Source organism: Hyperolius riggenbachi, chromosome 4, assembly GCF_040937935.1.
Source record: "Hyperolius riggenbachi isolate aHypRig1 chromosome 4, aHypRig1.pri, whole genome shotgun sequence".
Taxonomy (NCBI): Eukaryota; Metazoa; Chordata; class Amphibia; order Anura; family Hyperoliidae; genus Hyperolius; species Hyperolius riggenbachi.
This window is the reverse complement of record NC_090649.1, coordinates 184,138,649-184,158,384: the sequence shown is the minus strand read 5'-3', so window position 1 is coordinate 184,158,384 and position 19,736 is coordinate 184,138,649. Positions and strand designations below refer to the sequence as shown.

General features: G+C 42.6%; 1 protein-coding gene and 1 long non-coding RNA gene across 7 annotated transcripts in view; one reads left to right on the top strand and one right to left on the bottom strand.

Annotated features, from left to right (window-relative positions):
- Window positions 1-19,736, top strand: part of PEX5L (peroxisomal biogenesis factor 5 like) — a 281,043-nt gene that overhangs the window by 200,633 nt on the left and 60,674 nt on the right. For all 4 annotated transcript variants that reach the window (XM_068281072.1, XM_068281070.1, XM_068281071.1 and 1 more), the window contains 3 exons: window positions 2,800-3,009; window positions 11,345-11,468; window positions 16,051-16,150. In XM_068281072.1, coding sequence (XP_068137173.1) covers window positions 2,800-3,009; window positions 11,345-11,468; window positions 16,051-16,150 — 434 coding nt within the window. The remainder of the gene's footprint in view (window positions 1-2,799; window positions 3,010-11,344; window positions 11,469-16,050; window positions 16,151-19,736) is intronic.
- The window catches only part of LOC137571637 (uncharacterized), a 70,796-nt gene continuing 62,343 nt past the window's right edge, over window positions 11,284-19,736 (bottom strand). For 2 of the 3 annotated variants that reach the window (XR_011031394.1, XR_011031396.1), the window contains exon 4: window positions 11,284-11,527. This is a non-coding gene — a long non-coding RNA (uncharacterized lncRNA). Of the gene's footprint in view, window positions 11,561-19,736 lie in introns of all 3 variants that reach the window. The other variant, XR_011031395.1, reaches the window with a different exon arrangement.

The window sequence follows — 19,736 nt, the reverse complement described above, 5'->3', positions numbered from 1 at the left end:
TTACTAACAGAACGAAGAACCTCCTCCAATGATGAGGTCGGTTCTCGAGGTCGGACAAGCCAGGTCGTACACACACAGACAGATAAAGTACAAGATCGAGAGGCAGAGACGGAGTCAAAGTACAGGCAGGGTTCGGCAACGGGGTATCAGGTATATCGGGGTACAGAATCAGGAGGCAGAAACAGAGTCTAGGAGCGAGCCGGGGTTCAGCAACGGTGTATCAGAGATAACGAGGTACAAGATCAAAGTTCAGAAGAGTAGTCAAGGCAGGCAAGAAGTCATAACAAATATCACAATCAAACTAGTACTTTAAGCTATCAACAAATCTATCTTAGTGTAGGATTACAGCTCCAGCTGGTCCCGGCACACTAACGGATCTGACTAACGGATCTGGGTGCTCCCACGTATGTGAACGCAACGCCAGACAAGGAACAAATGAACAGCCAGCAGTATATATACACATATCCCCTCTCCAGCACCTCCCTAAGTGCTGGACCAATGAGGAGTGAAGCTATGGTCAGCTGACCTGCCTGGTCAGCTGACTCTCCCCTGAGAGTAATAAATTATGTTTGAGTGCGCGCGCGCGCGTCACTCTGAATCTTGTGGGACTATGAGTCCCAGCAACAGCAGCCCCGTTCTGCGGTGTCCCCGCAGCGGGGATCTGCTGGCTATCTGCCGCATTCAGCGCGGCGGTTTCGCCGCGTTCTGCGGCCTGATGCACAGAGGCAGCCGCCTCATGATGCGAGGAGGCGGCTGCCTCTCCGTGCGAGAAGTTCCTGTGTGCGGAAGGAGCCGCCCGCCGCTGGCTCATGGCGGCGGCTCCTCCGCGCTTTCTCACACTAGTTCAGTTAGGTAAAGTGCAATAACTCTATGTTCGTAAATTTAGTATAAATTAGTAAAATACAAACGATGTTTGTAAATATATGACTGCCATGGAAATTAATTCACCCTCTGCTGGTAAAATTACTATGTGCAATTTTACTAGAACTTACACAAGTAATGTAGCACATGTTGCAAACACAGAGCAACTTGTGTATGTAAACGATACATGTATTGCCTCGTTACCACATGTTATGTAAGAAGTATAAAGCTCATTATAGTAGCAACGCACATATGGTGTACTTAAAGGAACACTACCAATACCCAAATATTCTAAAATTACATGTACAACTAATGTCTAAGTAGCTGTATAAACAATTTCCTACTTTTCATGTTAAATATCAGAAGCCACAGCTTGAATTTATTGAGTGTAGGATTTAGCTTTATTTGGAACAAATCGACTGCAGAAGGGGTGTCTACTTCAATGCACAGCCAGTGTTGCATATCAGACTACAGAGTATTTTTCTCTGAAAGCAAAAACAGTATGAAAAGCTGTGGTTTCACAGACAATTACAAATGTTTATAACAAGTTACATTTCCTCTGCTCTCTTCAGACACTTCAGTCAGAGACACACAGGACACAGCAGCTGCAGCTGCTGAGAGCTTTCTCTCTCACAGTACCACACAGGGTTAACAAAGTATGAGGGGAATTCCCCCTCCCCTCATGGTTCATTCTGCTGTCAATTTTGGTGTTAGTAAAGTGTGAAAGTATTTTGATAACAGTAAACAAAGAGGTTGCCAGTGAAATGTATATACGAGTACTTAACAGCACTTCCCAAACAATTCCTATCTCAACTGAAAAAAATATTTCAATCGATAGTGTTCCTTTAATGCAAGTTGTGCTATGTGTGCAATCTGCACAGTTACTAGCGTATGTACTGGTAATATGGCTATGCACTGTTTACAAACAGCAATTCTATAGGCAGTTGAATCAACCCCTTCACGTATGTGCGATATCTAAATTATTTCATGACTTACTTTTTTGAAACTTCTATTACCCTTTCTTGCCAATGGAGATCATTCTACATCTACAAATGAATGAAAATTCACATTTTGATAAAGAAAGAAAAATAAAAGAAATGCTCTAGTAAAAATAAAAGGTAGAAATAAGCAACCTTTTATTAAAAAAATACATTAATGGCAATAATAATAATAATTTAATTGGAATATGACTATGTTTCAATACACTATTAGTAAAATATTTTAATGCACCTTGTCTTTTCAATTTTTGAAAGAGTTTCTTTTGTTTAATGCATAGGCTTGAAATTGTAGTACCAAGACAAAGACCTATCTGTCCTTAAAAAAGATACCAAGACAGTCTATGTGGAATAAACTATATTAGAGCTATCAAATGTCAAATCACTGAAAGCAAAAAAAGTCCTGTATTGAGAGGTGTTTACACTGGCAGTGGTGTGGTGGTTAACCTGGCCACCCAATGTGGCAAAACAATCTATTCCTCTTTGATCGGAAATTATTTGAAGAGGAATCTATTTCTATCACAAAGTAGATCGAATAACAAATTGATTAAACTGCACACTTTTTGATGCAATGCAGCACTATGGGCCATCAATCTACTGCCAGTTCTTCTTAACCTAGCTTTTTCATCCCATGTGATCTAAAATTTTGATTGATTGTTGGTCAAAATTGATCAATCAGACATTTAGAGGAATTGGTTCCCAGCTGAATTGATGAGAGTCCCTACTGGGGTTCGAAGCAGCCTTTTCCATCATCCAAGTGGTCTCAGCCAGCATGCACAGCCCATAGAGCAGCAGCACATGGGCATGTAAGCACAGTGTTTCCAACCCTCCCCATCACTATCCAAAATATTAAAACTGCTTTGGATGGGACTTTGTTTAAACTCAATAGCTGACGTAGAATGAAAGGACAAAAATTGAGCTTTTGTGTTGTATTCCATGGCAGTGTTGTCACCTGGACTGGACCTTCTGGATCTGAGTGAGCCAATTGCACCCACGCAGAGTAAAGGGAAAAAAACAGAATCTGCGCTGAAAGGGGAAACGTCAAAAGGACAGTCCATTAAAAAGAAGGTGGATGAAGCTGAGCTCATAAAAACTGAAGCAGAAAGAAGCACAAAGACTGTCAAAATTCCAGAGAAATCAACTTTGGATTTAGGTAACCTTTGCAATACATTACTTTTAGGTCCTGAGCCCTCGAATGCAGTTGTGTCCACTTTTCAGCAACACATCACTATTACAGAGGCTAAAAAGCAGACAGAAGTGGGCAGAGCTGCATTGGTGGCCTCGGGCCTTCAAGCAAATTTCAGATTAAATATATTTCTTGTTGCTGTTAGAGGGTATTGATAATATTTCCACCACAAGTCTCTGTGTAAGAAACAGCTGAGAGTTCCTTAATAACTTAATGCAAAACTAATTAATCAACTAGGTGTGCAATTTGTACAAAGTCCAAAAAAGGAATAGTGAATTTGGTTGTTCATTTTTCTTCTAAACAGTCATGCCCAGGTTTATCTTCCAAATGATTTGAGCAGAATACGAACACCTGGCAAGCCCTTGTTAAAATAGCTCAACAGGTTAGAATTGCACAGTATTCCAGCAAGTTGCACTTTAGTGCCAAGGTATTGTGTTTGTGGGCTGCGGTGCCACATATTCCTCTACATCCCTAGGCCTATTGCACATCGGCACAGGGATTGCTTGATATATTTACCTGATCTTGTTGCAGGATCGTCTCTCCTCCTCCACTGCTGAGAAGGGCTGTAATGCAAACATCCTCCTCTGGGTTCCAAGCACAGGTCATATCATGTGATCGGGACCCGGAGTATGATGTCAGCGGAGGCGAGCCAATCCTGTGTGTAGATCAGATAAATATCAAGCACTCCCTGTGCCACCCTGCATTAGATTTTTGGGGACACACAGCTCGATTGTAGCCGGCGGCAGCAGCCCTGCCCCAGGTTACCTGGGACCCTAAGTGACCCCAAGATTCACATTAGTACAAAGCCTACACCACTAGGGATGGTCAGTGAGATGCAAATAACTAGGAGTAGATGCAGCGTTATACAAATTATGTATGCAGCTTGAAAAAGGGGGAAATTTAATAGGTCCATTTTCAAGCTGCATACATTTGCATACCAAATATGCAGGGCTTTGACCATCCCTACACACCACTACTAGTTAAGGTCCATACACACATCCAATTTTTATCTGCAGATGACTGGCCAATTTTGCCACTCCCACATAGGATGAGAGCATATCTACACAGTCTGTTAATAGTATTCAAAATCTGTGGCCATCATACTTCATGGAGGTGGTAAAATTGTCCAGTCATCTACAGATTAAAATTGGATGTGTGTACAGAGCTTTAGGCAATACAATTAATATATTGGAGGCAGAAGAACAGCAGATAAGCCAGGCAATATTCAATGTCTAAAAAAATAAATACATCTGGCAGCCCTCTCACTGCAAGATCTTCTTAAGGTCAAGCAAGGACAATTCCATAATATAGGTTTACCTGGATCTATGAGTAGGCAGTATCACTGGTGACTTAGAGAAATCAATTGACAGGCCCAGCCTGAATATCAGTCTCCTTTGCAACACTGGTCATGTGACCGGCCACAGGAGAGAGCTCATCTTATTTTCTCCAGGAAGTACCAGTATATGTTTTCATGGCTTTATTTAACATGCATACATCATTCAAGTATTGATCAATTTACAGTGGACATTAGAAAACTGCATGTAATGCTGCTGTACTTCTCAAACAACACAACAGAGGGTTCAAATAGTTAATGAATCCTCCATCCTCTGAATAATGTATGCAAGAGAGAAATATTCTATACATTCTTAATAAGCTGGAATCCACAACGTAATGATATTAATGAATGAAGGATTTGGGCAGAAATTACTAATATCATGCTGATAGAAGTAAATACCGTTTATGTTACTTTTGTCTAGTCTATGTTCAAAAGGAGAGCTAAAATACTTGAAAAATAAGATGTTACCATTTAATATCATAAGGTCCTGGAGATACTTGCAGCAAGCGACGGATTTAAATTAGAGCTAGAAAAGAATATACCCCAACTGGAGTTTCAAAGGCCATATTTCTCTGTCAGGGTAATGATGCATAAAAGCAACACATAAAGTATAATTTCCAAAAGTGCATTAGGGCAGGTCCCACAGTGCAAAAGTCAATCAGCCTGTTGTTATAGCAGAGTGTGACTTGAATATGATAGCAGAGAAAAGACCTCAGCTATTCTGTAGTGCTTACTGATATCGTTACAGTTTCCATCAGAGCACTTCTCGAGGAATTACTCATCCGCAGACGTATTTGCATTCAAATTTTTTTCCATCTTCATAGCTTTGGATGACAAGTGGTGATGGCCTCGGCACATATATTCTGTATATTAAAACAGTGAGCAAGTGAGGGAACACAATTGCAGCACCTGCTTTTCCCGGGTCTTTGTCGGCTTTTCAATTGCGTTTTCCAACAAAATTTTTGCTGCGATTGTCCTGCGATTTTTCATTTGAAGTTGCATACAATGTAATTGTGAATGCGCGGGTCATGTGGAAAAAAAGAAGAAAGCTGTGCGAATTTTAAAACGGGCAGAAAATCGCGAACGCCAGTGAACGGTCATGACGAGTGTTTCCTAAGTGAGGATTTTGACTTGAATAGCACAATCGCAGCTAGTGTGTTCCTTGCCTTAACATTTTTATTGCGGCCTTTGCAAAATAAGTTGATATTTAAGCGCTGCATAATATGTTGGCACTTTATAAATACAATAAATAATACTAATAATGATAATAATAATAATGTATTGATTGTGGATTATCAATAAACCTCACAGTTCATAAGCATATCCCATGATTTACATTTATAACACAGTGCACTGAAAAGAGAAATGATAGACTAACCAGGCATTATCTTTCATAATCAGCATTTGGTCATACATGAATCCAGCATTTACTTTTGCTTTTTATAATTGTTTTGACAATTCAGCATTTGTTTTGACATCCTGCTGGCAAGCACCTTAGTATTTTATAGGTGATCTTCATGTACAAGCTTTTCAGTATTTGGTGTTGGCCTGGCATGGGGTGAACCCAGATCTTCTTTTAGTACTCTGTAATGACACTTTCATAATGTGCCTCCCTGAAGCCATTGATGTACTGAAGTTAATGGTTCAATACAAGTGACCCTCACTTCATTCTGCATAATAATGCTTCACAATGATCATGAACTTCTAAGAAAGAAGTGAATATAGTGATAGAATCTCAGGTATCAGTTGAGTTTGATGTCTGATACTTCTACTGACAACAGAACTAATATTTGTAAGGTCCAGGAAGTTTAAGAGAGGATATGGTTAGAGGTAATTAGTGTCAGGCACTGGAATCGTGCTAAGGTTATCTGGGATAAGATGGTGTAGTGAATAGCACTCTAGCCTTGCAGTGCTAGGGTCTCCATTTGAGATGTAGGCCCGGACACTATCTCCACGGAGTTCTCCCATGTTTGCACTGGTTCCCTCCTCACACTACGGTTTTCTCTCAAATCCCCAAAACATACTGGTATGTTATTTGGTTCCCTTCAAGTATACCCTACCCTTAACTATAGATCAGGAAGTGATATTCCGCTCTTTATAAATGTTTGCTGTGACATTGTTAAAAATCACATTTTCATATTAATTAAGCCAGTCACATTAAGCCAGTCATCAATATCCAAAACTTTCTGAAATTGCAAACTGCATTAATTGTCTAGTCTGGAATTTGTTTCCTGCCTCTCAGTAAAGACAACCCACAAAGTTCCTTTTCCCACATGAAAAGTTGGCTGCACAAAGGAGGAGATCTTCTTAGTTATTTTCCACACCTTGACTAATCTTGTGACTGGCAGCCACGCTGACACATACATGCCCATACACAGTACAATAAAAACGTTTGATTTTCCCATTTATTCAACCAAAAGGATCGAATAGAATGAAAGTCAAAGAGAATCTCTTTTATTTTATCAAGAAAAAATAACAATTATCCCTTAATTTTAATCAAAATCCGATAGGACATGTTGGGAAAATTTTTATATTCGATCTAACAGAATAATCAAACTAAATTATTTAATTCAAAAAAATGAAAAGAAAAATGCACCATGTATGAGCACCATTAGGATAGTTGTGAAGTGGCCATAGAGGTGCTAGGTGATTATGTGCTCAGAATTAAGGTATTCTTTTTAAATAACATAAAAAGAATACTAGCAATGTACAGACCTGAAATAAAGGTATTATTTATTTCTCAGCAAGAGTGGAGTTTTACTTTAAGTTAAGGCTAAAGATCGACGTTAGCATTGGACACTGCAGAAAAAGGTTTAAAGTTAGGTAGATTTGAGGAGGTAGCAGTGAATATTGGGTTACATTTAGTGAAAGGAATGTGGGTAGAATTAGACACAGGATGGCCGGTGAGGCTAGGGTTAAGCTAAGTGGCAGAGTTATAGACAGGTCAAGGCAGCTGAGTAAAGTATAAGACATAATCTATCATTCCAATACCCAGCACCTGTGCTGTAACACTGCCAAGCCAATTGCATCAGGCCCAGAGATGAAGGTCGAAACAAGTTAACGCAAGTCTTTTGCCACTGCATCTGGGGGTCTCCTTGACTAAGGAGACCCCCAGAGCTCCCCGTCAGTCTGTCCATGCAGCACCAAACTTCCTCCCCCTGCAGCTCAGCCAGGCACCCCTGGCCCTGAGAAATTCTGCCCGCAGCATTGCCGAACATCTGCCACCCCTCATTGCAACTCTCGTTGCTGTAATAGTCTCTGAGCTCTGGCAAAGCATCTTTAAAGCTCCCACTGAGGCTCCCCATTGGTTCACTGTCTGGATCAACAGATGCAGCAGCGGATGTTTGGCAAGTGCAGGCTCTTGCGATGGATGCAGCACAGTATAGCACAGAACCACAGAGCAAGTACAGCACCACAGAGCAAACCCCTACCACCACCACCACCACCAGGATATGGGAGCATTGCTCTGGCTTTTGCATGAGTAATGCTCCCTAATGATCGTCCATCACACAAGTGCAACCGGCAATAGGATTTGCCAGTAAGCCTTATGTGGCGGCAAGGTGATAAGTAGCTTGCATTTGCAAGCTCCTTATCACCTTGAATAGGATATGGCCCTTTGTGTTTACAGCTAGGATTCCATGTTCTTAATTGTCTTGAGAACCATTACTTTTCTCAGGGTTTAGCTTTGTCAGAACAGTAAAGAATGATTTCTAACGGGTAAAATAGCACACATTGCTCTTTGCTTTATCAAAGATCACGGGGATTGAAATACAGTAGGAGCAATTCCTTCTTTTACAAGTTATTTCTCTAGTTCAGCTGACCTACTTTCTTGAGATAAAAGTATCTTGTTAAGTCTGCTCTACTCTTGATCCATTAGCATCTACAGTAGAGCAGAGCTAAAGGCTGGCAAAGTCGTTACATGGAATTTGGATGTACAAAGCATGATCTGACTTCCATCTTTCTGCTTCACATCATCTGCTGTACAGACATATTCTATAGATAGAATGGGGGAGGGGCATACAAATGGGGACCTGCAGCAAGAGGAACACAATAGCAATTGACCAATAAAATCAAGCTGATCAGATTACTATTACCCACAGCAATGTCAGCTGTATTGGAAGAGTTGACAGCTACAGTATGTAGAGATTAGATCAGGCATGGGCAAACTTGGCCCTCCAGCTGTTAAGGAACTACAAGTCCCACAATGCATTGCAGGAGTCTTACAGCCACAGTCATGACTCATAAAGGCAAATGCATTGTGGGACTTGTAGTTCCTTAACAGCTGGAGGGCCAAGTTTGCCCATGCCTGGATTAGACTGTCACCCCCTCTAAACGCAGATGGGCAGATCAGGTGACAACCATCTATTGCCTGTATGCTTTAATGCTTTAGATTAGGATGTGAGATCAGCTGATTTGTTTTCACATTTGGAGCCTTCTGTATTCATCTTTGATTGGCGATCTGGGCCTATAGGCAATTAACCCTCTCTCCTGCGTTTTCTCTTAGGAGATATTTTTCCAACTTCTTTTTAAAATAACTGTTCAGCACTTTGCAGCTGAAAAAGTGCCAAAAGGTAGATGAAGAAGTGCTGTCAAAATTATTTGAATTATCCTAACCCGTCCTTCCCCAAACCTAATCATAACCACCCCTGCCGCTGCAACCCCCACCCCACACCTAACCATAACCCTTCCTCCTCCACGCCTAACCATAACCACCCCTGCCGCTGCAACCCCCACCCCACACCTAACCATAACCCTTCCTCCTCCACGCCTAACCATAACCACCCCTGCCGCTGCAACCCCCACCCCACACCTAACCATAACCCTTCCTCCTCCACGCCTAACCTTAACCTTCCCTGCCGATGGTAGAAAAAGAACACCAAAAAATGCAAAAACATACATTTTCAGGTGCCGCCATAGGGGCCCATTGTAATTATCGGCAAGGAGGGGAAATTTGGGTGAGCGCTGCTCTCATTTCCGGCTTCCCATTTTACACTGTGTGTGATACTTCTACAGAGCTTACCATGCAAACCTGTAGCATAATGTTTTTCACAAGTTCCTACATGTAACATCTTATTGTGCCATCTACCAGTATAATTACCTGACAGTCTACTGGGGGATTACACTACAACATCCAGCAATATTTCAATGTGGCGCTTTATATGTCTGTATAACGAAGCTCTGTCATAAGAAATATAGCATATATTTGCTATAGGCAAGAGTTATAGCACAAGCCATTAATTTGTGTTTTACCTGTGTTTTGTTTTATTATTTTATTAATTTTGCAATGCCACTACATGGTTGCGTGTAATGCTCAAACATTTAAGCTATAGTTTAACATTAAACATTATGCAACCCAAACCCATGAATTAGACTCAATTTCGAAAAGAGGTAGGGGAAAGGACGTGGGAGGAAACCAAGAAACAATATAGTGTAGTATGTCAAGATACAAAAATATTGTAAACATGAATTATTAATCTCACATGTGGACACCACAGCTGTGGCAACGCGATAGGATGGTGGGGAGAGCAAACTGACCATACTCAGGCTAAAAACGTACTCTCTGTGGGTATGGGCAAAACAACAAAGGCGTACACCCTACAGTGAGGGGTTTAAACAAAAACACGTGGTTCAGAGGCACCAACCCAAACTTACCTCTTCCCAAAGGAAACTTGGAGATGATATAGGTAATTGTTAATTATCCCAAAAATACACTATAAAATGCAATGCATTTCTCAGGACTAGGATCCCGCTTTGTCAGGCAAGTATAGAATAGAGTGAAATCTCGTATGAGTTATGATCAAGCTCAGCACTTCAGTCAGATGAATTTCCTTTGATCGGAGTTAAGGCCAACTTTATCTCCCATTTTTAAACAGTTTTTAAATATTACAGTTCAGTTTGGCACCTCTGACCCACATGTGTACATTGAAATTCAAGGCCTCTTACAATAGTAGGGACTTTCTCTTGAAGAGGATTTGATTCACTAGTACTAATACAAAAACTCTAACTCCCTTCCAAAGATCAATGAGAGTAATAAATTAGGGTAAAAAACCTACTAAGATAAACTTTTTCATCCTGATGGCTGAAAATCCCTTCATCTCACCACATCTTTTTCCTATTACTTCTGCTTCTCTTTTCTCCATAAACTCACTCCTAACCAGGGCGGATCTAGACATTTTGCTGCCTGAGGCACACTTGTGAGGATGTACCCCCACTAACCCAATTTGTAATGATCGCACAGCACCCAACATTTTACTCTGCTTCATTTAATGTTCTCACATGACATGCTGCAGCTCAACACAATAGCACACTGGCTGGCTGTGAGTCTGCAACAAACAAACTGCTCACCCTCAGCCACTCCATTCCTCCTCAGGAAGGTACACACAGTACAAAAATACTGCTCCTGAAATCTCTGTGCCTGAAAGTTTCACTTTGCTTCATGAGAGAACCGGCCCTGCTCCTAACCACCAAATTCACTGATATAGGACTTCCCTGTGAGTCAGCTCCCAGTTACCTTCTGCAGCTTGCTTACCTTCCAGACTCCTTAACACCTGTGCCCTGTGTTGAGCAGCACATGCACAGAATCTAGAATCTAAAAATCAGCCAACTTCCCATTACTGTGCATGTACACAGCACGTTGGTGTCCTTGCAGGAGCTCAACACTGTTCACCATTACTTTAGCACCAAACACTATGTCCCACCAAGAACCAAAGGTTCTCCTTTAACCTTCACAACTTGCGATGGAAGTAAACATGAACATTATATAACAAATTTCCATCAGATGCACATATGTACCAAGCCAAACACAATCACTGGGGAACATTTGTTTTTCAGTGTGGTTTATTTTGCATTAAACGTTCTTGATATGTGTAATGAACAAACATGAAAGTCAATGCTTTAAATGCCATATAAAATAAAAGGAGTTGTTTTTATTTGTCTTTTGTGTGAAGATTTCTTGCTTACTTTTAGTCCACATCCAGACGCAGCTGGAGAAGTGGGGTGATGGGTGTTTTCGAGGAGATAAAAGCAGTGAGGGTCATCGGAGCTTGGAAAGAAAAACATCATCTAAGGAATCTTCTAAAGAGCTTTTATGGTAAAATAATTTTCAGTCCTCTAATGGAAAAACCATGTCTGAAAGCTTTGAAATGTAGTCTATGAATGTAAATGAATCACATCTTAAGAACACTTAAAAAGAAAAGGTGCATATTTAAAAGATATTCTGTTCATAATTTTTCATTGCAATGTCAATTAAACGGTCATTGTATAAATATTAAGTTAAAAGGAAAGTAAAGTTTTGCTTGTGTCAATCAGTTATATACCTCTTTTCATTTTCTAATCTGCACTACAAATACCACCCAAAGGAATCCCTTTTGTTGCTTTAACTGTGTCCATTTTCTTCCCATCCAGTCCAGTGTCCAGATTCTAAAGGTTTAGGTCACCTATCCATCTACCGTATTTTCCGCCATATAAGACGCACTTTTTCTCCCCCAAAAATGAGGAGAAAAAGTCCCTGCGTCTTATACGGCAAATGCAGGGAATCCCCGACTTACGAACACCCGCCGTTACGAACCGCCGCTACGTCGGGGATTCCCTGCATTTAACTACCTGCTGTGTGGTCTGCTTTCTGTCAATTCTGTAGGGGCATGTAGGATTGTGCTGCCCCTATGTGTTCCTGGCTCCCCCCCGTGTGGTACGCTGACTCGCGCCCCTGCCTGCTTGTGTCCGCATATGTGTCCACATATGTGCGCTTCACTCTCCGCAATTGTGCTCTAGCCCCCCGCTCTTTCTGCCACCCTCCCCGCTTGTGTGCACGCTGCCCCCGATATCCAAATAGCCGCAGCAGTCTTACTATATCAGCGGCTCCCGGGATCGCAGCCCTGTGGTCTCCAGTCTCATCGCTCTAGTGATGGCTCCTGCAATACGCGTCATCAGCAGGAGCCATCACTAGAGCGATGAGACTGGAGACCACAGGGCTGCGATCCCGGGAGCCGCTGATAAAGTAAGACTGCGGCGGCTATTTGGATATCGGGGGCAGCGTGCACGCAAGCGGGGAGGGTGGCAGAAACGAGCGGGGGGTTAGAGCACAATTGCGGGGAGGGGGGCGCACATATGCGGACACATATGCGGACACAAGCAGGCAGGGGCGCGAGCCAGGAACACATAGGGGCAGCACAATCCTACATGCCCCTACAGAATTGACAGAAAGCAGACCACACAGCAGGTAGTTAAATGCAGGGAATCCCCGACGTAGCGGCGGTTCGTAACGGCGGGTGTTCGTAAGTCGGGGATTCCCTGCATTTGCCGTATAAGACGCAGGGACTTTTTCTCCTCATTTTTGGGCTCGCGCCCCTGCCTGCTTGTGTCCGCATATGTGTCCGCATATGTGCGCCCCCCTCCCCGCAATTGTGCTCTAACCCCCCGCTCGTTTCTGCCACCCTCCCCGCTTGCGTGCACGCTGCCCCCGATATCCAAATAGCCGCCGCAGTCTTACTTTATCAGCGGCTCCCGGGATCGCAGCCCTGTGGTCTCCAGTCTCATCGCTCTAGTGATGGCTCCTGCTGATGACGCGTATTGCAGGAGCCATCACTAGAGCGATGAGACTGGAGACCACAGGGCTGCGATCCCGGGAGCCGCTGATATAGTAAGACTGCTGCGGCTATTTGGATATCGGGGGCAGCGTGCACACAAGCGGGGAGGGTGGCAGAAAGAGCGGGGGGCTAGAGCACAATTGCGGAGAGTGAAGCGCACATATGTGGACACATATGCGGACACAAGCAGGCAGGGGCGCGAGTCAGCGTACCACACGGGGGGGAGCCAGGAACACATAGGGGCAGCACAATCCTACATGCCCCTACAGAATTGACAGAAAGCAGACCACACAGGTAACGGGGACACATGAGGGACAGCTATGTACACATGGGGCCACCTGAGGACACATGGGGACAGCTATGGACACATGGGGGGCACCTGAGGACACATGATGGACAGCTATGGACACATGGGGGGCACCTGAGGACACATGGGAGACAGCTATGGACACATGGGGGGCACCTGAGGACACATGATGGACAGCTATGGACACATGGGGGGCACCTGAGGACACATGGGGGGCACCTGAGGACACATGATGGACAGCTATGGACACATGGGGGGCACCTGAGGACACATGGGGGGGGGCACCTGAGGACACATGGGGGGCGCCTGAGGACACATGGGGGGCACCTGAAGACACATGGGGGCACCTTAGGACACATGGGGGGCACCTGAGGACACATGATGGACAGCTATGGACACATGGGGGGCACCTGAGGACACATGGGGGACAGCTATGGACACATGGGGGGCACCTGAGGACACATGATGGACAGCTATGGACACATGGGGGGCACCTGAGGACACATGTGGGACAGCTAAGGACACATGGGGGACAGCTAGGGACACATGGGGGAAAGCTAGGAACACATGGGGGACAGCTAGGGACACATGGGGGACAGCTAGGGATACATGGGGGACAGCTAGGGACACATGGGGGACAGCTACGGACACGGGGACCACACTGGGGACACCTAAGGACACAGGGGGACCACACTGAGGTCCTCTGGGAACACCTGAGGGACACCTGAGGTCACATGGAGGACATTAATTGGGGGAGAACATCTACAAGACGCTCCAGTATATAGACACACCAGGTTTAGTATACATTTTTTTTCCCCTGGTTTTTGCCCTCTAAACCTGGGTGCGTCTTATATTCGGAGCGTCTTATACGGCGCGAAATACGGTATATGCTTGCAATGTAATGACTGTTGCCAGCAGTCTACTGTGCCGACTGACCATTGCCCTATAATGTTCTTCAAGGAGGATGTCTGCCTCCATGGGGTCAGTTCACTAAGGGCTGTCTGTTAAAAACAATAGGTCGGTAGAATACTGCATTCATTATTTTGCACTTTTTACCTTAAATTTACTAAGATTTCCTTTTGCTTTTATTTGCTATAGATTAGTTTGCTAATATACCAAAAAATGTATGCTTTAATTCACTAAGCCCCGCTTGGTAATGTCTCACTAGCTGTGGAGTAGGTCTGACAGCAAACTGTGATCCTTCTTCTATAGTGTCTGCATAAGCCGTTCCTGTGTCAGTGTTGTGAAGTAAAAGGCTTCCTGCATCCCTTTAGATGTGCATGCGTGCCACTAGAGGGCTCTCTTATGTGTATCAGTGTATAGATCTGCACATCTAAAGGGATACAGAAAAGTATTTTTCAATGTCATCTTCTCCTGCACTCGTGTTTGTTTCTTTTTTTGTGATGTCCTGCTCATCTATGAATTGGATCAAATAGGATGAGTATCAGGACTAGGAGGCTCTCCCTCTTGGCTGTCTCCCTTGCCTATCAATTTTACCACATTCTGATTCTTAGATACCGGCAGGTTATAAAATACTGGACATTTTACATACTGGACATTTTACTCTCTTTACTAGGTGCTCTTATTTTTGTGAATTTTCAGTTATTATGCTATTTACCGCGCAAGTCTGTAACTTACCTCACTAGTCCGTAATGTTACTTTTCAATGCCTAAATAGATTATTTAATTGAGGTTTGACTCAGATGTTTGGTAAAATTTTCTGTTTTCTGCATTACCGAATGAGGTAATGCTTAGTGAATTGACCCCCATATGTTATTGGTAGCAGTTACCAAGGCAAGGTAGAAGGACTATGACAGTGATCTCAGATGCCCCATTTAAGCCGGTGTCAACTGCCCTAACACTATATAGAGGCAGGTGACCTCCTTAGACCACTATTAAGAGCATGTAGCAGACTAGTGAGAGGGAAGGTGGCACCACTACTATATATCCTCACATGATTCCTTTACTTGTTCTTTATAAAAAAAAAAAAAGTCCATGTAAATCCGTTTATCATCTTAGTTTGTATCTGTAACTGTCTATAGCTTCAATGAACATGAAGTTTTACTATAAAAAAAAAGAATAATTTTATTGTATGGTGCCAGTTTTCAAGAGATGTGCCTTTCAGAAAGGTCCCTAGGTACACCAAAACCAGACACACCAGTATAGAGCAGGTTTTCACAACCAGAGTTTCCTGGAACCCCAGGGTTCCTTGAGTACCCTGCAGGATTTCCTTGGCATATTTCCCCATCATGGGTGTTGGGGGAAGTATGATAGAGAGCACACTATTATAGGGGCTACAGTAAAAAGAAACATTAAATTGGGGGTCAGAATAATAATTAGCACATTAATAAATAGTTCTAGAATAAGGAGACATTATAATGAAGGGCACTGTGTAATAGGGGGTAGTGACAAACAGCCACACCGGCTTTTACAGACCATGCTACCTGCAAAATATTCAGGGGTTCTTTGAGATCCAAAAATCACTTCCAGGGGTTCCTTGAGATCCAAAAATCACTTGCAGTGGTTCTTTGAGATCCAAAAAGTATTTGCAGGGTTCCTCCAGGGTAAAGCGATTGGGAAAGGCTGGTATAGGGTGTGGCCAATTTGTGATATCACTTATGGTATGCATGTAAGTTCACTTATATTAATAAGGTGACTTAGACATATACCGGTAAATGTGTTGCATTAAAATAAAACTACTGTACATAAAAGTCTGTGGTGACAGTATTTCTGTGCTCCACTTGTTCCTATGTTAAAATGTTTGTATGACTGTTATTTCAGGTCAGCAGATGGAAGATCACAAGGTGATACAGAGAGGGAAAGAAGTAATGTAGCGGAGACTGAGCATGCATCTGACTTAGAGATAGCACCTGCTCCAAAAGTGAGTATGAAAGTCACAGTGTAATGCATTGGACACAGCAATATGTCATAGAACAGCACCATCTATAAGTACGTTCTGGCTCTTTTTTGGAAGTTGTATAGCAAATATACTGTAGCATACATATAGCAAATTATTGTATGTTAACCACTTGAGGACCTAGGGCTTTCTACCCCTTAAGGACCGGCCACTTTTTTTCCATTCAGACCACTGCAGCTTTCACGGTTTATTGCTCGCTCATACAACCTACCACCTAAATGAATTTTGGCTCCTTTTCTTGTCACTAATAAAGCTTTCTTTTAGTGCTATTTGATTGCTCCTGCGATTTTTACTTTTTATTATATTCAGCAAAAAAGACATGAATTTTGGCAAAAAAATGATTTTTTTAACTTTCTGTGCTGACAGTTTTCAAATAAAGTAAAATTTCTGTATACATGCAGCGCGAAAAATGTGGACAAACATGTTTTTGATTAAAAAAAACCCATTCAGTGTATATTTATTGGTTTGAGTAAAAGTTATAGCGTTTACAAACTATGGTGCAAAAAGTGAATTTTCCCATTTTCAAGCATCTCTGACTTTTCTGACCCTCTGTCATGTTTCATGAGGGGCTAGAATTCCAGGATAGTATAAATACCCCCCAAATGACCCCATTTTGGAAAGAAGACATCCCAAAGTATTCACTGAGAGGCATAGTGAGTTCATAGAAGATATTATTTTTTGTCACAAGTAAGCGGAAAATGACACTTTGTGAAAAAAAAAAAAAAAAAAGTTTCCATTTCTTCTAACTTGCGACAAAAAAAAATGAAATCTGCCACGGACTCACCATGCTCCTCTCTGAATACCTTGAAGTGTCTACTTTCCAAAATGGGGTCATTTGTGGGGTGTGTTTACTGTCCTGACATTTTGGGGGGTGCTAAATTGTAAGCACCCCTGTAAAGCCTGAAGGTGCTCATTGGACTTTGGACCCCTTAGCGCAGTTAGGGTGCAAAAAAGTGCCACACATGTGGTATTGCCGTACTCAGGAGAAGTAGTATAATGTGTTTTGGGGTGTATTTTTACACATACCCATGCTGGGTGGGAGAAATATCTCTGTAAATGACAATTTGTTAATTTTTTTTACACACAATTGTCCATTTACAGAGATCTTTCTCCCACTCAGCATGGGTATGTGTAAAAATACACCACAAAACACATTATACTACTTCTCCTGAGTACGGCGATACCACATGTGTGGCACTTTTTTGCACCCTAACTGCGCTAAAGGGCCCAAAGTCCAATGAGTACCTTTAGAATTTCACAGGTCATTTTGAGAAATTTCGTTTCAAGACTACTCCTCACGGTTTAGGGCCCCTAAAATGCCAGGGCAGTATAGGAACCCCACAAATGACCCCATTTTAGAAAGAAGACACCCCAAGGTATTCCGTTAGGAGTATAGTGAGTTCATAGAAGATTTTATTTTTTTGTCAAAAGTTAGCGGAAATTGATTTTAATTGTGTTTTTTCACAAAGTGTCATTTTCCACTAACTTTTGACAAAAAATAAAATCTTCTATGAACTCACCATACTCCTAACGGAATACCTTGGGGTGTCTTCTTTCTAAAATGGGGTCATTTGTGGGGTTCCTATACTGCCCTGGCATTTTAGGGGCCCTAAACCGTGAGGAGTAGTCTTGAAACGAAATTTCTCAAAATGACCTGTGAAATTCTAAAGGTACTCATTGGACTTTGGGCCCTTTAGCGCAGTTAGGGTGCAAAAAAGTGCCACACATGTGGTATCGCCGTACTCAGGAGAAGTAGTACAATGTGTTTTGGGGTGTATTTTTACACATACCCATGCTGGGTGGGAGAAATACCTCTGTAAATGGACAATTGTGTGTAAAAAAATCAAAAGATTGTCATTTACAGAGGTATTTCTCCCACCCAGCATGGGTATGTGTAAAAATACACCCCAAAACACATTATACTACTTCTCCCGAGTACGGCGATACCACATGTGTGGCACTTTTTTGCACCCTAACTGCACTAAGGGGCCCAAAGTGCAATGAGTACCTTTAGGATTTCACAGGTCATTTTTGTTTCAAGACTACTCCTCACGGTTTAGGGCCCCTAAAATGCCAGGGCAGTATAGGAACCCCACTAATGACCCCATTTTAGAAAGAAGACACCCCAAGGTATTCCGTTAGGAGTATGGTGAGTTCATAGAAGTTTTTATTTTTTTGTCACAAGTTAGCGGAAATTGATTTTAATAGTTTTTTTTCACAAAGTGTCATTTTCCGCTAACTTGTGACAAAAAATAAAATCTTCTATGAACTCACCATACTCCGTACGGAATACCTTTGGGTGTCTTCTTTCTAGAATGGGGTCATTTGTGGGGTTCCTATACTGCCCTGGCATTTTAGGGGCCCTAAACCGTGAGGAGTAGTCTTGAAACCAAATGTCGCAAAATGACCTGTGAAATCCTAAAGGTACTCATTGGACTTTGGGCCCCTTAGCGTACTTAGGGTGTAAAAAAGTGTCACACATGTGGTACCGCCGTACTCAGGAGAAGTAGTATAATGCGTTTTGGGGTGTATTTTTACACATACCCATGCTAAGTGGGAGAAATATCTCTGTAAATGACAATTGTTTGATTTTTTTACACACAATTGTCCATTTACATAGAAATTTCTCCCATCCAGCATGGGTATGTGTAAAAATACACCCCAAAACACATTATACTACTTTTCCTGAGTACAGCGGTACCACATGTGTGACAATTTTTTGCAGCCTAGGTGCGCTAAGGGGCCCAACGTCCTATTCACAGGTCATTTTGAAGCATTTGTTTTCTAGACTACTCCTCGCGGTTTAGGGCCCCTAAAATGCCAGGGCAGTATAGGAACCCCACAAGTGACCCCATTTTAGAAAGAAGACACCCCAAGGTATTCCGTTAGGTGTATGGCGAGTTCATAGAAGATTTTATTTTTTGTCACAAGTTAGTGAAAAATGACACTTTGTGAAAAAAAAACAATAAAAATTAATTTCCGCTAACTTTTGACAAAAATAAAATCTTCTATGAACTCGTCATACACCTAACAGAATACCTTGGGGTGTCTTTTTTTCTAAAATAGGGTCACTTGTGGGGTTCCTATACCGCCCTGGCATTTTACAGGCCCAAAACCGTGAGTAGTCTGGAAACCAAATGTCTCAAAATGACTGTTCAGGGGTATAAGCATCTGCAAATTTTGATGACAGGTGGTCTATGAGGGGGCGAATTTTGTGGAACCGGTCATAAGCAGGGTGGCCTTTTAGATGACAGGTTGTATTGGGCCTGATCTGATGGATAGGAGTGCTAGGGGGGTGACAGGAGGTGATTGATGGGTGTCTCAGGGGGTGGTTAGAGGGGAAAATAGATGCAATCAATGCACTGGGGAGGTGATCGGAAGGGGGTCTGAGGGGGATCTGAGGGATTGGCCGAGTGATCAGGAGCCCACACGGGGCAAATTGGGGCCTAATCTGATGGGTAGGTGTGCTAGGGGGTGACAGGAGGTGATTGATGGGTGTCTCAAGGTGTGATTAGAGGGGGGAATAGATGCAAGCAATGCACTGGCGAGG